Source organism: Cucurbita pepo, chromosome LG09 (assembly GCF_002806865.2).
Source record: "Cucurbita pepo subsp. pepo cultivar mu-cu-16 chromosome LG09, ASM280686v2, whole genome shotgun sequence".
NCBI classification, from domain to species: Eukaryota; Viridiplantae; Streptophyta; class Magnoliopsida; order Cucurbitales; family Cucurbitaceae; genus Cucurbita; species Cucurbita pepo.
In genome coordinates this window covers 1,850,680-1,868,008 of record NC_036646.1, presented here as the reverse complement: position 1 = coordinate 1,868,008, position 17,329 = coordinate 1,850,680, and the positions used below count along the sequence as shown (strand labels likewise).

The 17,329-nt window shown below is 35.3% G+C and overlaps 2 protein-coding genes and 1 long non-coding RNA gene across 3 annotated transcripts; 1 reads left to right on the top strand and 2 right to left on the bottom strand.

Annotated features, from left to right (window-relative positions):
• The first annotated feature begins 4,563 nt into the window (after positions 1-4,563).
• LOC111801511 (zinc finger protein GIS3-like) lies at positions 4,564-6,050 on the top strand. The gene is made up of 3 exons (XM_023685527.1): positions 4,564-5,235; positions 5,557-5,561; positions 5,742-6,050. The coding sequence occupies exons 1-3, from the start codon at positions 4,710-4,712 to the stop codon at positions 5,841-5,843; spliced, it is 633 nt and encodes a 210-aa protein (XP_023541295.1). The 5' UTR covers positions 4,564-4,709; the 3' UTR covers positions 5,844-6,050.
• Positions 6,051-7,219: 1,169 nt separating this feature from the next.
• LOC111801512 lies at positions 7,220-10,660 on the bottom strand. The gene is made up of 3 exons (XR_002816148.1): positions 10,423-10,660; positions 7,639-7,709; positions 7,220-7,536 (listed from the first exon to the last, which is right to left on the bottom strand). It is a non-coding gene; the product is annotated as an uncharacterized LOC111801512 (long non-coding RNA).
• An 833-nt stretch (positions 10,661-11,493) lies between these two features.
• LOC111802395 lies at positions 11,494-12,239 on the bottom strand. Its single transcript, XM_023686742.1, has one exon. The coding sequence runs from the start codon at positions 12,122-12,124 to the stop codon at positions 11,690-11,692; it is 435 nt and encodes a 144-aa protein (XP_023542510.1). The 5' UTR covers positions 12,125-12,239; the 3' UTR covers positions 11,494-11,689.
• Positions 12,240-17,329: the final 5,090 nt, after the last annotated feature.

Sequence of the window (17,329 nt, the reverse complement as noted above, 5' to 3'; positions counted from 1 at the left end):
TGGGAGCCCAGCGTCCTCGTTGGCACAACGACCGGTGTCTGGCTCTGATACTATTTGTAACAGCCCCAAGCCCACCGTTGTTTGCTTTGACCTGTTACGTATTGTCGTTAGCCTCACGGTTTTAAAATGTGCCTACTAGGGAGAGGTTTCCACACCCTTATAAGAAATGTTTCGTTCTCGTCTTTAACCGATGTGGGATCTAACAATTCACCTCTTGGGAGCCCAGCGTCCTCGATGGTACAACGACTGGTGTCTAGCTTTGATATTATTTGTAACAGCCCAAGCTCCCCGCTATTCGCTTTGACCTATTACGTGTCACCGTCAGCCTCACAATTTTAAAACGTGTCTATTAGGGAGAAGTTTTCACACCCTTATAACGAATGTTTCGTTTCCCTCTCCAACCGATTTGAGATCTAACAATCCACCCCCCTTGGGGGCCCAGCATCCTCGCTGACACAACGTTCGAAGTCTTGCTCTGATACCATTTGTAACAGCCCAAACCCACTACTAATAGATTATCCGCTTTAGCCCGTTACGTATCACTGTCAACCCATAATTTTAAAACACATATTCTACGGAGAGGTTTCCACACCCTTACAAAAAATGCTCATTCCCCTCTCCAACCAACGTGGGACCTAACCTAAAACCCTAAATCTATGGAACTGGAAATAAGTTAAACAAGACAGGTCGAGACCCACATCGAACAAAGAAGTGGGACAATGAAACCATCTTATCAACTACCTACTAGCTTCAACATTGGAAGATTTATATAAAGAAAAGTAGTTTTGGTTTAAAGTAGCAAAAGAATAATTCAAACATGATCCCTTTCCCCCACCCTCCATGATATCATGTATATCAGAAAAAGTGCCAAACACCAAAGTTGATAGCTAAGCTTAGACATAATTAATACCCATTTGATAACTCTCTCTCTCTATTTCATGCCAAAAATTGACACAAAAATACATAGAATTGGAGACAAAAGTGGGTCATGTTTGAAGCTATGATCAAGACTTTGGAAGAACATATGAACAATCAAGAACAAAACCTAATTCTTCCTCTCTCTCTCTCTCTCTCTCCTCTTTCTCTCTCTTCCAAACATCAATCGTAGTTAGTAAGATTCGAAGAGATCTGTCTCTCTTAAAGCAAAGAATTAATAATAAGTCTTAACGTCAATCACGCAAACATCTTATACACAATAATTCATTCACAAAACCCCAAAAAAATTGGGCCCTCGTCCTTGTTCTTTGTTGAATTTGCACATATAACCCTATCTTTTGTTATGTTTCTTTGAAAAGATACCCTCAAACTTAACATATTTTACACTATTTCACTCTTAAACTACTAAGATTTGTTTGTTTCTTTCCCTCACTTTTGGTTTATTTTCATATCAACCCCTCCCCCACTCCCTAGTTTTGTAATCATGTTGGAGTTGGACTTTACACAATCTTCAATCTTCATACCAACAATCAACCAAACTTGATCTTGTTTTGTGTGTATGCTTTGATTCTTTGCATAGATATTGCTATGATTAGATAACCCTTTTCCTAACATGGCTATCTAGTGTATCTATCTAGCTATCTATAGTATCGGTTGCATATCAAACCCTTGTTAGCTATGTTCAAGGAAATATACCCTCGAGTGTTCGAGAAAATATGTCTTTTCAGTGAAAAGATGGTTGAATGTAACGGTCCAGGCCCACGGCTAGCAGATATTGTCATATTTGGGCTTTCCCTTTCGAGTTGCCCTTCAAGGCTTTAAAACGCATCTACTAGGGAAAGATTTCCACATCCTTAGAAAGGGTGTTTCGTTCTCTTCCGCAACCAACGTGGGATTGTGGGATCTTACATTGAATTAGGTTGCTACAATGTGGATGATCCTTAATAAATTAGATGATTGATTATTGTGATGCTCGACTAAAGCAATGGTATATAAATGAACCGAGACGACATTTGAATGAAAGTTATACTGAGGATAGGATCCTCGAGAAAGCTTAAAAAGAAAACGATATATACCAACCATGTGTACCAGAGCTAAACGTGTTTAGTTTGGAGTAATTCTATATTGGGTGACCTCCTAAGAATTTTCTTGAAAAGCATGTGAGTGGGGACAAAGCTTACTGAATGGGTCCTGTTGGTCCGTGGAGATAGACTTTATTGACAAATAAGTAACATGACATGTCTTAGGAGATGCAAGGGAATGTTGGGGCCAACAAATCCCGAATCTAGATTCTGAATCACTGAAGCCAACTAGTTCTGAATTCAAATTCTAAATCCTGATTCGAACGTAAGGCATGAGACGTTATGTGAGATCCATACCAGTTGGAGAGGGGAACAAAGTGTTCGTTATAAGGGTGTGGAAACCTCTCGAAACAAAAGCGTTTTAAAATCATGAGACTGACGGTGATATGTAACGAACCAAAATGGACAATATCTGTTACCAGTGGGTTTGAGGCTGTTACAAATGGTATCAGAACCAGACATCAAGCGGTGTGTGACCGAGGACGCTGGAACCCAAGAATGAGTGGATTATGAGATCCCCGTCAGTTGGAGAGAGGGGGAACTCGCATTTCTTATAACTGTATAGAAATCTCTCCCTAATAGACGTGTTTTAAAACCGTGAAGCTGACAATGATACGTAACGGACCAAAACAGACAATATCTACTAGCAATGAACTTAGACTGTTACACGTTACAAACACTCTCAACTCCCGAACCAGAGTTTAAAAAGTCCGTGTACTAGAAAGAATAATTAAACATATATGAATAATGATGTCTATTTCACCCTTTAGTGGACTATAGTTCTTTAATGCATCGAGTTCCTCAACTGGCTTTTACAGAGAAGGTTGGTGAAAGAACATTAATTAATTAATTAATTAAAGTTTTAGACATTAAACTAAGTATTAGTATTGTATTGGACTATATGCTTCACTTAATTTAATTAAATTAATCAATTCATTATAAAATGAGGAGAAATAAAATCGAGGTGGCTCTTAGATGCCTGTAGTGGACGAATTTATTACATAAATCATATCATATAATATAAATTAAATTAATTTTTATCCTAACTTTCACATGTATTTTATCGGTTGTGCCTGAAAAATGTCACATACGTGCACATACCAAAAAGACTGATACCTAGAAACAATCCTTCTCTATGGTCGTACATCTCTTGAACGCCCTTGTAACAATCCAGGTTTGCCTCTAGCGGATATTGTCCGCTTTAACTCATTACGTATCTCCATCAGTCTCACGGTTTTAAAACACTTCTGCTAGGGAGAAGTTTCAACACCCTTGTAAAGAATGCTTCGTTCTTGTCTCCAACCGATGTGGGATCTCACAATCCACCCTTTTGGGAGCGAGTGTCCTCACTGGAGAGGTTTAACACCCTTATAAGGAATGCTTTGTTCCTTTCTTCAACCGATGTGGGATCTCACAATCCACCCCTTTGGGGACGAGTGTCCTCACTGGAGAGGTTTCAACACCCTTATAAGAAATGTTTCGTTCCTCTCTCAAATCGATGTGGGATCTCACAATCTACCCCTTTGGGAGCCAGTGTCCTCATTGGAGAGGTTTCAACACCCTTATAAGGAATGCTTCGTTCCTCTCTCCAACTGATGTGGGATCTCACAATCCACCCTCTTGGGAGTGAGTGTTCTCACTAGAGAGGTTTCAACACCCTTATAAGAAATGTTTCGTTCCTCTCTTGAACCGATGTGGGATCTCACAATCCACCCCTTTGGGAGCCAGTGTCCTCGTTGGCACACCGCTCAGTATCTGGCTCTGATATCATTTGTAAGCCCAAGCCCACCGCTGACAGATATTGTCCACTTTAGCTCATTACATATCGTCATCAGCCTCACAGTTTTAAAACACGTCTCATAGGGAGAAGTTTCAACACCCTTATAAGGAATGTTTCGTTCCTCTCTCCAACCGATGTGGAATCTCCCAATCCATCACTTTGGGAGCTCGCGTCCTCACTGGAGATGTTTCAACACCCTTATAAGAAATGTTTCGTTTCTCTCTCTAACCGACATGAAATCTCACAATCCACTCCTTTAGGAGCCACTGTCTTCGTTGGCACACCGCTCAGTGTCTAGCTCAAATATCATTTATAGTAACCCAATCCCACCCTAGCAAATATTGCCCACTTCAGCTCATAACATATCGCCATCAGCCTCATGATTTTAAAACGCATCTACTAGAGAACAATTTCCACACTCTTATCCAATCGACGTGAGATCACAGAACTCTTTATCTCAATCAACTATGATTTGAAAGAACAAAAGTAATGACAGACAGGTGAGTATAAAAATACTTCGAGAGATTGAGTTTTATAATGGGACCAACTTTTTAGAAGAAGAAGATAAGAAAATGTGAAAAAGGATGGAAATAAGTGTGTGTTTTTAGTTCATCCCATTGTCAAAAGGGCAATACATTTAGGTATTGAAAACATTGTCATTAAAAGACAAACAGAGAAGACCAATATAGAAACAAAGACAGAGCTGCCGATCCATCAGACAAGTGCTGTCCTTCCAACTCCAACTCCCATGTGTTCTTTTTTTCTTTTCTTTTTTCCCCCAATTCTCTTCCTTGTACTCATCAATTCTTACTTAGATTCCCCTGTCCCCCTTATAAATATCCACTCAATCCACCCTTTCTCCATACAATTTCCCCTCAATTTCTCTTCTTGTTCTTGTTTTTACCTCAAAAATGGCAACCTTCACAAAATTAAAACTTTTTGGTTTTGATGTTCGAGAAGAGTTGGAAGAGGATGATTCAGCCAAAACTCCAACTGGGTCGTCGGAATCCGGCGTGTTTACCCCCTCCGGTGACCGGAAATACGAGTGTCTATACTGTTGTCGGGAGTTTGCTAACTCGCAGGCACTTGGCGGCCATCAGAACGCTCACAAGAAAGAAAGGAAGCAACTTAAACGTGCCCAATTACAAGCTACACGAAGTGCTGCCGTTGCGTATATTAGGAATCCGATGATTTCGGCGTTTTCTCCTCCGCCGCATCTTCTTGCTGCCGGGCGGCCTCCGGCGTTTGTGCTACCTAACGGTGGTGGTGCGGGAACGTCGTCGTGGGTTTATATGCAGAGGACGCCGCCGCCTATACATGTTTCGTCACATGGGTGTGTGTTTCCGACGGCGGTGGGGGGGATGGGGTCGTCGTACGGCGGTGGAATGGGAAATTCGGTGGCATTGACGGTGGGGTCTCGAGTGCAGGGGCGGGGCGGTGAGGGGTGTTGGATGATGGAAGTCCCACATCGACTAATTTAGGGAATGATCATGGGTTTATAAGTGAGGAATACTAACTCCATTGGTATGAGGCCTTTTGGGGAAACCCAAAGCAAAGCCATGAGAGCTTATGCTCAAAGTGGACAATATCATACCATTGTGGAGAGTCGTGTTCGTCTAACATGGTATCAGAGCCATGCCCTAAACTTAGTCGAACTCCTAAAGAAAAGGAGCCAAGCCCCTCCTCGAAGGCAGTCAAAAATGACTAAGACTCCAAAGGAGTCGAGCCTCGATTAAGGGGAGGCGCACTTTGTTCGAGGGGAGGTGTTGGATGATGGAAGTCCCACATCGACTAATTTAGGGAATGATCATGGGTTTATAAGTGAGGAATACTAACTCCATTGGTATGAGGCCTTTTGGGGAAACCCAAAGCAAAGCCATGAGAGCTTATGCTCAAAGTGGACAATATCATACCATTGTGGAGAGTCGTGTTCGTCTAACAAGGGGATGTCGTTGAAGAGATTTACGAAGGGGGAAAATGGGTCGGGGTTTGATGACGGAATTGGGTTGGATTTGCATTTGAGATTGGCACCGGCGGCGCCATGAATCGGAATCCCCTTTTCGAGCTCTGCAAATCGTCTCCGCCAAAACTCGGTTGTATCGGCCGAAACTCGGAATCGGAATCGGATCGGGTGATTTGTATCGTATTTAGAAAATTTAGAAAATATGGAAATTATTATGTACATTTTTTATTTATATTTATATTTATATTATTAGATCTATTATGTCTCTGAAATACATTTATTCATTCCTGGGATGTGAAATGTCTGATGTGATTATTTTATTTTATTTTTATTTATTAAATTATCGTTTTGTGTGCAATAACTGAACAATTGACTAGGACGAAATAAATTATTATTAAAAAAACAATTTCCACCGAAAAATGATTCCACGTCAGAAATTATATATATATATATATATATATATATATAAAGTTGTGGGCCCCTTCAAAGCATTAAAAAAACTATATAACCCAAAAACATAGTGTAAATAAATTGTGTATGATGCTTTAGTGGTATTAATTTTCGACAAAAATACGTAATTAGTAGGTCGAGAATCTTCGTTTAAACACCGAAATGGAAGAGGGAGTGAGAAGAGGTTTTTTTTTTTTTTTTTCTGTGAGCTAAATGGGTCGAAAATGAAGATTGTATTTTTTGTCCAAGCTCTAATCCCTGTATCATCCTTATTTTCATATATAAGTATAAATATATCTATATCGTATCAAACTAAGTCACATTATGTTGAATATTATAATCTCATAGGAAACTCGATCTTTGCTATTCCATAGGAAATTCTTGCGTCTAATCCCTGTAAAAATAAATAGAGAATTTCACAGAGAAGCTACCTTAAAAAAGTTACTTTAAATGATTGCATTAATGTAAGTAGAAGAAAGGGATACTCGAGCATGAAATTAGGTAAGTTTTGATGAGTCAAACCCTACATGAAATTGAGTGATTTGTAAGGCCCAATTAGCAAAATTCTAAACCAAAGTGAGTGAGAGAGACATGTTCCCAAGGTGTCTCCGATAATTAAGCTCATTTCTTCAATCATTAGTTTACAAGGTTGGCTGCCACCCTAAACCAAAAAGATAATTATGGACACCAAATCACTTTATCAAATCAAAACCATATTCAAAATAAGAACCAATTGTATATTAGTCCTGAATTGTAGAATCTTCTATAACACGTGGCGTCGAGGTTTGAATCTTCAACCAAAAAATGTAGATAGAATTAGCAATAAAATATAGATATCGATGAATATATCTTTAAAAAGTTATAAAATTTTATTTCTATACTGTATAGTTGAAATATTGATCCATGTTTTAAGTTAATATCGATGAAAATGTCAACATAGCGACAAAAACGTCTTTTCTCATAGATTGGTTGAAGATTATGGTGGGTTTTGGTGTGAAAAAAAGGCAAAGAGAGAGAGTGATTGAATATGTTTAACCAAAACCAAATACAGGCCTCAAATTTTCTTGTCAATCCAAAGTGAAAATCCCATTCTTTTAGGCATTTTTAGGCTCTAGCTTCTTCAAAAATGGGTTTGGTATAGAAGGCAGCAATATCATTACAACAACTTGTAGACTAAAATGAAGTTAACCCCGATTGGGTCTTCTTTCTACTTTTCTTTCTTCTTTCCTATATTTGGCCAAATGGGTTTGATTTTATGTGTCTTGATTAGGTCTTCAATGTCCATTACTTGGTTTCAGCTTCAAAGAAACGTGTAATCACAAGAGCTTCATCAATGTAAATGTGTTAGTTAAAATCAAAATAATCGTCGTCTAGAATCGAGTTGAGTTTGCTTCTTAATTGAAAAAAGAAGAAGAAAGTGTGATCACCTGCTAAAATTGATTGAGCTGAAATTGGAAAGGACCCCAAGAAATAGTACAAGCTTCGCTTCATGAAAAACCTGGGAGAATGAAGTTCAGATCAAATCCACAGATAAGTTGGAAGGTAATCTAATCATACAATAATGTCTGTACTTTTACTTTAATTTTTAAGCAAGATAAGAGGCCCAAAATAGTGGACCCTATTGCTGGTTGGCCTTTAAGATGACCCAAGAGGCGAGGTTTCATAATAGAATTTGGGAACAGATGTGCCTCCATCGACCGTATCGTGAGATCCCGTATCGGTTGGGGAGGAGAACGAAACATTCTTTATAAGGGTGTGGAAACCTCTTCTTAGGAGACGTGTTTTAAAAGCCTTGAGAGGAAGATCAAAAGGAAAAATTCAAAGAGAACCGTATCTGCTAGTGGTGGGCTTGGGCCGTTACAATTATATAGTAATGCAACATTCCTTTTCAAATGTTATTATTACGAGGAGAAAGTAAAGAGGAACTGTTGAAAAGAGAATAATATGTCAATAAAAAGGGAATCATGTAAAGCTACAATGGCACAGCAACTGACCCACAAGTTTCAACTATTGAACTAAAATCAGTGTCTCTTGCAAATGAGAATGTAAAAAGAAAAGCAACAACTATGGTAGAGACATCATTTCCTGCTTATTTACAGATCTCTTTGGAAGGGCAAGGAAAACACAAGTTCAGTAGTGATCAAGGCCAACAAGCTGCTGCTCATTTACATTCTTTGGTACCAAGTCCTTAGAAGTTTAGAGCTAGTTCAACAAGGATCCAGAGCCAAGTGAAAGGCAGGTTTACAGGCACTGCGGGCAGTTTCAACTTCTACTAATATATGTTGAGGATTGTCGGGAGTGAGTTCTGCATTGCCTAATTAAGGGGAAGATCATGGGTTTATAAGTAAGAAATACTATTTCTACTGGTATGAGGCCTTTTGGAGAAACCAAAAGTAAAGTCACCAGGGCTTATGCTCAAAGTGGATAATATTATAGCATTGTGGAGGTTCGTGGTTCCTAACAATATATGTTTCCTTGATGTTTTTCCTCACTATGTTCTCAAGTAAACTGCACTGGAAAATCAAATTGTTTCAGTTCTGATTACTTCAACAACAGTCTCTATTCTGCCTAGCTACTGTTCTTCCTTCCTTTCACATGCAAGGACACCATCTTCTTTAGATCCTTGCACTTCTCCTTGTCATGTCTTAGAGATCCATCGGAGGGAAATAAAATGATGCTGAGAATTTTAACTGAGAAAAGAAAAGAATATATTCTTTTCAATCTAAATGGAAACGATCCAACCAAGATGGAAATGATGGATGTAATTTTTTTTTTTAAAGAAGAAACAAACATTAGAAAATATATTTCCTCCTCCTCAAAACTGCAAAGATCTTGATAAATAATCATACTTGCAAGATCGAAAATCTGAAGAAGGAACTGATGACTTGTTCAAGCCTGCTGTAATCAAACCAAGGAAATTGATATTGTAGATGTAGACATCTACCTATCTCCCCTAAATCCAGCCTCATACATCTAAAAGACAACTCCGTGTAAACATGTTCATCTGGCCTATCGTCACGAAAATTTAATATACTGAAAGGCAAGAAGTGATCAAGCAAACTCGGAGTTTATAAAAAATACTAACGGGCCTAGAAGAAGGGAACCTGAAATGTCATTAATATAAAGATTCAGTCTAGCAGCAGTGAAAACTATTTATCCAAATATACGACCATGTTCGATTGATAGGCTTCACATCAGTGAGGAACTTCGAAATTCAATAATTCAATATATAAGTTTCACCATTCGGCATACGCAAAATTTCTACATCTATAGTCACATAAAGTCTGATATTCTATCAACAAATTTAAAATCTGTGATCTGCATTACAACAAACAGCCAGTTAATGGTTACTTATTGCTAAGCCAGTCTGGTTTGAACTAATACTATATCACCATATAAGAACCAAATTTGAACTGCTTGAAGCCATTCTTGTGATTTTGTCTGCCCCCAACTAGATATATGTTTTCCTTCCTAATTTCAAGGATTTAGCATTTGGAGGAAAGAGAACCTCTCATGTTGGTGGAGGTTATTGCTTGTTTCTTGTTTCTGGTAGCTTTGAATCGATATATTGAACACCACCTGGGTTTATTCTTTTATCCTTCTCATCATTTTCTTCCAGACCTAGACGATTGTGTTGGATGATGAAAGTCCCACATCGACTAATTTAGGAATTGACCCTGTGTTTATAATCAAGGAATACTCTCTCCATTGGTATGAGGCCTTTTGGGGAAGCCCAAAGCAAAGCCATGAGAGCTTATGCTCGAAGTGGACAATATCATACCATTGTGGAGAGTCGTGTTCGTCTAACAGATTGTTTCCTAACTTTATTCTTTTTCCTCATTTTTATTTTAAATAACTTCCATTCTTCATGAACTCCAGGTTCTCTCCTTAACTATTAAGCAACCAAACAATGTACATAACTTGAAAGAAAAGGTTATTCTCCAAACACAGGGTATTAGCCATGCAGCCAACTCAAGAAACTAAATTCAATTCTAAATAATTCCGCCAGGGGTGTAATCCCGCCCTAAATCAACTAAACATTATGTGCACGTAATTCCAAACCAAAAACACACATCATACACAAAAATCACTCGATTGGAAAGAAAAAAATTAAAAAGAAGCTTCCAGTTAAAGGATTTCAATTCTAGACCACGAATTCCATCAGAAACTAAACGTCTCAATAGAGATACAAGACTAGAACTCACACGAACCTGTAAATGCCATCAAAATTTGATAGATGCTTGAGAACAGCTCAAATGACTGAATTCCGAACAGAAACGTCGCTAACTCAGATGCCAAACTTGACAGGAATTCCCGGCCTACATCTTCAAAAATTCCTATCTATTTCTGAATTATGAACGCTGAAATTCTCCGATTTCTCCATTCTCATTTCCCAATTCCTCAACGAGCGAAGGCTCTGCGTTCGCTCTTCCATGAAAGAAAGGTCTCAATATGAAAAGTGGGCCCATTTTCTTCTCTGCATTGGACTTAGATGGGCTCAGCACAGGTATTGGGCCTCACAGACTATTAAGCCCACTAGCCAAATTTGAAGGCTTATGATAAAAGAAAAATTAAAATAAATATTTAGAAATTTAATATATATATATAAATTAAAAAATAAAAAAAATAAAAAAAAAAGTCAACTAACCTAAACTTGAAGATTCTACACTAAACGAATTAGGGTTCCTAGGTGGTATAGTAGTCTTGATAGCAAAGCTGACGATAATACGTAATGGGTCAAAACAGACAATATTTATTAGCAGTGGGCTTGGGCTGTTACAAATGGTATCAAACTCAGTCATGTCGAAGTAGGGCGCTTAGGTTATTACAAATGGTATCAAAGTCAGTCACCAAAAGGTGCAAGGTATAAGGTATTGGTCGAAGCACGACTAGACCTTCTTCATAGTAGACAAATCGTGGGGTTGATGACAATACGTAGCTTAGGCTGTTACAAATGGTATCAGAGTCAGTCACCAAAAGGTGCAAGGTATTGGTCGAAGCAGGGCTAGACCCTCTTCATAGTAGACACATTTAAAAATCGTGAAGTTGACGATGATACGTAACAGATAAATAAAGCAGACAATATTGTTAGACGAACACGACTCTCCACAATGGTATGATATTGTCCACTTTGAGCATAAGCTCTCATGGCTTTGCTTTGGGCTTCCCCAAAATGTCTCGTACCAATAGAGAGAGTATTCTTGGATTATAAACCCATGATCATTCCCTAAATTAACCGAGGTGGGACTTTCATCATCCAACAAATATCTGTTAGGGCGGTTACAAATAGTATTAGAGTCAAACACAAGGCAATATGACAGCAAGACGTTAGCCTCTAAATGGGTGGATTGTGAGATCTCACATTTGTTGGAGAGGAGAACGAAACATTACTTGAAAACCAATCTCCACCCTCTCTAAAACTTCAGTGGATTGAACACATAACAAAATAAAACACAACAAAACAAACGAATCCAAGATTCAAATGGCTGCAAGCCTCTCCATTTCCATATCGGCATAGAACTTCTGAATGAACAATTCAGCCCTCCGATCAATCGACTCCTCTTCATCGCTCAATTCACTCCAATCCAACGCCTCAGAACCCCGCCCCTCAATGGCCGGAAAACCCACCTCTCCATCATTTTCACCTCCAAAACTGTCAATGCATCTACATGGAAACAGCACCGAATAGACACCACCACGGCGGAGGCGACGGCGGCGACCTCTGTAACAACGAAACAGAGGAGTGGTGGAGGGCGAGAATTGGAACTGGAGAAGCTCAAATTTCTCGGCCGGCGACGATTTCTTGAGGAAAAGGAGCTTTGGGAAGATGGGTTTTTTCATTTTAGCAAGAAAGATAGAAACTTTGAGGAAATTTAAGAGCTTTTTGGAGATGGGTTGCCTTTTGGGCTGCATTTTTCTTGCTTCAAAAGCAATGGGTTGATACCATAGCCATGGGGGTTTTAAAGAGCGGTGGAAGAACAGAGGAATGTGAGCCGAGCTGGAAAAGATGGCGGTGGTCGGTCGGAGTTTGGAGCTATTAAGAATGGAATATGAAGGTAGCCGTTGGGGGCATTGTTTTTAAAAGCTCTATGCTGTAAAGCTTCCTACTTTTGGAGGACCCATTTCAAATTTCAAACATATGTAATAGATTAATGATTTATTCCATGTTTTTTTTAAAAAATCATTTCGGTTTTGTCTCATCGTTCTCGCTCAGTGTTTGTCACGGCTTGGGAATGTCTCAAACCTCCACAAAGACCTAAAGACGAGAGTTAATATGAACCAAGAGACATCAATCATACAATATGCTTCAACGAAGATGTAAAGAAAATATTGTTGAAATTATCAAAAGATATTTCAATTCATACCACATTGACACATTGAACAATAATGAAGTTTTATTCAGCCAATGGCTAAGTTCATTTGCAATTCTATGTAGTTTAGATTGCATGTAGAATCATTCAAGCTCGACATGATCAATCTTGCTTGTGGAGTGATTCGAATCTCAAACAAGTGTTCTTGCGTTGAGATATTTGATAAACAAGAATCATTCAAGCTAGACATGATCGATCTTGCTTGTGTAGTGATTCGAATCTCAAACAATGTTCTTGCCTTGAGATATTCGATCAACAAGGTAATCCGAATCTTAGTCCCCTTGTAGTGATTCCTTATCTTATCAAGAGTGGTAGAAGGGTCAGTACGAAGGAGGTCCAATGTTATCTGTGAGAAGACCAATGCTAGACATAACAAGCGTAGGTCAATGAAATTTCTCTCAAACCGATCACTATCGTTTTCTTGCTTACTTCATGTTTGTTCATTGTATCAACTGTATCAATTTTTTAAATTATAAATTTAGTATCTACTGGGAAATTAAAATTTCAGTTTAAAATAAATATAAATTTTAAATTTATATATATAATAAATCAATTAATTTTTCAATTTTTTTAAAGTTTAGAGACGAAATAAAATTTAAAACCGAGATCAGGTTTATTTTTAATTAAAAAAATCATATAATAAACTTAAAATTTTATACTTTCCAAAAAAATAATTAACTCAATTTTATTATAATTATGTAATTAAAATAATTTAGGCGTAGTAATTAGGAGAATTGCAAGTCAACGCATGGAAATATAAAGAAAAAAATCAACATCCAATTTAATTCTATTTTTTTTAATAAAATAATTGGAATTACGTGGCAACTAATTTCTAAATAAATAAATTTTATTTAGCCACGGTCAAAATAGACAATTTTGACTTTTATTTTATTTTATTTTTTAATACGTGGGTTAGACTTTGTGATTTGAATGGACTGGTCAATATCATTATAAGTTAACAAAAAGTCAATTTTTGGTAAATTTGTACTTTATTTACAAAATAAATAAATAAATAACTCAAGCATAATTCGACGATGTGATGCTCGGATCGTGGGTGGAGACAGGCGATATTTTAGTAGGTAAATCNGTAGGTAAATTAACGCCTCAGATGGCGAAAGAATCATCGTATGCCCCCGAAGATAGATTATTACGAGCCATACTTGGCATTCAGGTATCTACTTCAAAACAAACCTGTCTTAAAACTACCCATAGGCAGTAGGGGTCGAGTTATTGATGTGAGACGAATCCAGAAAAAAAAAAAGGGTTCGAGTTATAATCCAGAAATGATTCGTGTATATATTTCACATAAACGTGAAATCAAAGTAGGCGATGAGGTAGCGGGAAGACATGGAAATAAACGTTTCTATTTTCTTATTTTACGAGACTGGCGAATGATTTAAGCAACGATATTCTATTTTTTATAATACTATTAATATATTTAAATTTAAATAATAATAAATAACCTTAAAATTTAAAAAGGAAAAATCTATGAAATTTTGAAAATAGTCTCATATATCGACAAGAGTATTTTTTAATTTTATTTTTCTAAAGTTTAAAGATATTTTTTAAATTTTTTTTAAAAAATTAAAGGTAAATTTAAATTTTTTAAAAAGAATTAAAAATATTAATTAAAGTGAAAGGGTATTTTTTAAACTCTTTTATATATTAATTTTTTTAATAATTATATAATAAACATATTAATTTCATGCTCACTATTTATTTCTCATAATAATATAATATACACCCAAATATTACATAGAAATTGTTTAAATAATTTAAATAATTAAGTATAATAAAAAAATATTTAAATTAATTAAATAATTTATATTAAATAATTAAAATTTAAAACATTTAAAATTAATTTACACATCAATACTTTTCTCTCTTCTCACTCTTCTTCATTATCAAAAAGAAAAAAAAAATTAAAGTAAAATAAAAAACACACCATTCTTTTTTATGATTGGCTAATAATTATTTGGGTTTTAAAAAATAAATCGAATTTCTTTTATATAAATGTCAATGCTCATCCACAATCAGTCAAACATATAAAGTGCTTTACAAAAAGTTCATGTATTTTAAATAAGGAGATATTTACATAAATAATATAATATAAACATTATATATATATATATATCACGGATTTTAAAATTTTACAATAAATAAATAATAATAATAATAATAATAAATCAAGCATATATTCTATTAGACGGGGAATCTCCGTGCTCGTCCTCTGATTTTATTTCTCATTCATACAAAATTTTCTATTTATTTTATAGACGCTAAAATTATTGCAATACGAGTTTGATACGAGTAATTTTTTTCAATTTTTTTATTTTTATTTTAAAGTTTCAACATAATTTTTATTAAAAAAAATGGTATAATATATATATATATTATCCATATAATTTCTAAAAATTAAAAATTTAATATTACAACATATTCTTTAACCATTAAAAAAATTCTACCGTACATATTATTAATTTAAATATTATAATTGGAATTTTAAAATTAATTAACTTATTTTTTAGTAGAGCCAAAACATAATATAATATAATATAATATATATATATATATATATATATATATATATATTAATATGAGTTGAAAATATATTTATATTAAATGAGGCGAGGGCGGGGCAAAGAATTAGGTGGAGACGAGAAGTATTCCCGTTCCTGACCCTATTTATCTAACCGGAAAAAAGCATTCCTCACTTTTGTATTCTCGATCTAAACAGTGAATCTCCACCCTAAAATCAAATTTATACCGAGAGAAAAAAAGGGAATTTTTTTTTAATATAAGTTATTTTTATTGATTTTTATTAAATTTACTATTTAACCCCAATTTAATTTGTTTTTAACTATTTAAACTAGGGTAATTTAAATTATTATATATGTTTTTAGGTTAAAAATGATTAAAAATGTTTAAATATATGATTATTAATTACTCCATATATCATATGTAATTGGAAAAACTTTCATTTATTCAGTAATAAATATTTTGTGTATAATAATGATTGAAGAGTTAGTTTAAAACGACGGCGTAACCAACAATAATTTTCTCTTTTAATTTACTCAATGGTAAAAAAAAAAATTAATTAAAAATCTTTATGTATTAATTAATAATATGTTAATAAGTATATACTTTGACGTAAATATATGTCAATTTATTAAGATATATATACGGACTAAAATAATTTAATAAATATAAAATATAAAAAAAAAATTGTAAGTATCGAGTTTTTTGATTGGCCAAGGAGTTGGTCGGCCTCATTCTTTGTTATTCTATCATGGAGTTTTTCTTGTTCGAGCTACAAGGCAGCTAAAATAGCCAAATGGATCTCGAGTTTCTTGAATTGGTCGAGGAGCTGGTTAGTCTCGTTCTTCTCTATTTTGTTCTTTGGTTCAAGTTGTCTACTGCTAAAATAGCAGAATCATCCTTGCTCGGTAAGTGTTGGTAGACTTCGGTTAACCGTGTGTTTGACTTCAATTTGATTTTTTTTTACCTTTGATCTTATGTTCGAATTGTTTTCGTAAAGATTCAAAATATTTTTTCTCCCATATTTGTGCTCGTTTTTTAACACGATGTGCAATTTTCTTTAGCTAACCTATTTCTTCTCCACAAACATCACCGACTATTGTTGTCAAAATTAGGATAAGAAAGTTTGCCCCGATGTGTTCGATTATCATATTTTGAGTGTAGAAAGAACTTTAGGTTAAATATAAATTTATTAATTAGTTTAAAGATGATTTTGAACTAGATTGAACATGAATTCCACGAGTTCAAGGCATGCATGTTTCATGTCTAAGTCGACACTATGACCCTTATTAAGGGCTACGGGTGAAATTGAGTTTTGTCTCAAATTATTCTTGTGATGTCCCACGTTGGTTGGGAAAGAGAACAAAAAACACCCTAACGGTATGAAAACCTTCCCCCAGCAAACGGGGAAGCCTGAAAGGGAAAGTTCAAAGAGGACAATATCTGCTAGCGGTGGATCTGGGTCGTTACAAATGATATCAGAGCCAGACACCGGACGATGTGCCAGCCTTCTTGCTATTCCCCGAAAGGGGTAGACACGAGGCAGTGTGCCAGTAAGAACGCTGGGTCCAAAGGGGGTCCCACATCGATTGGAGAAAGAAACGAGTGTCAGCGAGGATGCTGGGCCTCGAAGGGGACGAATTGTGATGTCCCACATTGGTTGGAGAGAAGAACAACGTTTTAATGCTTTGAGGGAAAGCCCCAAAAAAGACAATATCTGCTAGCGGTAGATCTGGGTCGTTACAACTCTATTTATTCTAGATGGCTCGATCATTTTGTGTTTATGAGTCCTTTTAAACTAGTCTAAATTTATTATATATTCACTTAGTCTTCAAATAATATATTATTTAAAAAAGAGAAATTATAATGGCAATACAAATTTTTTATACTAATTTAAATACTTTTCTAAAATGTATTTTGATATATTTATATATATACTATAATAATAGTTGTAGTTTTAATTTTAGTATTAATTTATTTATTAACATGTTTTTTTTTTAATTTTGTATAATTATTTTTTACATTTCCGTTTATAATATATTATATTTATGACTTTTTTTTTTTAATTAATGGTGCATTTTAAAATTTAAATTTTAAACTTTAAAATCGAGACATAAAACAATAAAATGTTATTTTTAGAATTATTATTAAAATAAAAAATTTTAAAAACAAATATATTTGATCCGGTAAATCTATAATATAAACTAAA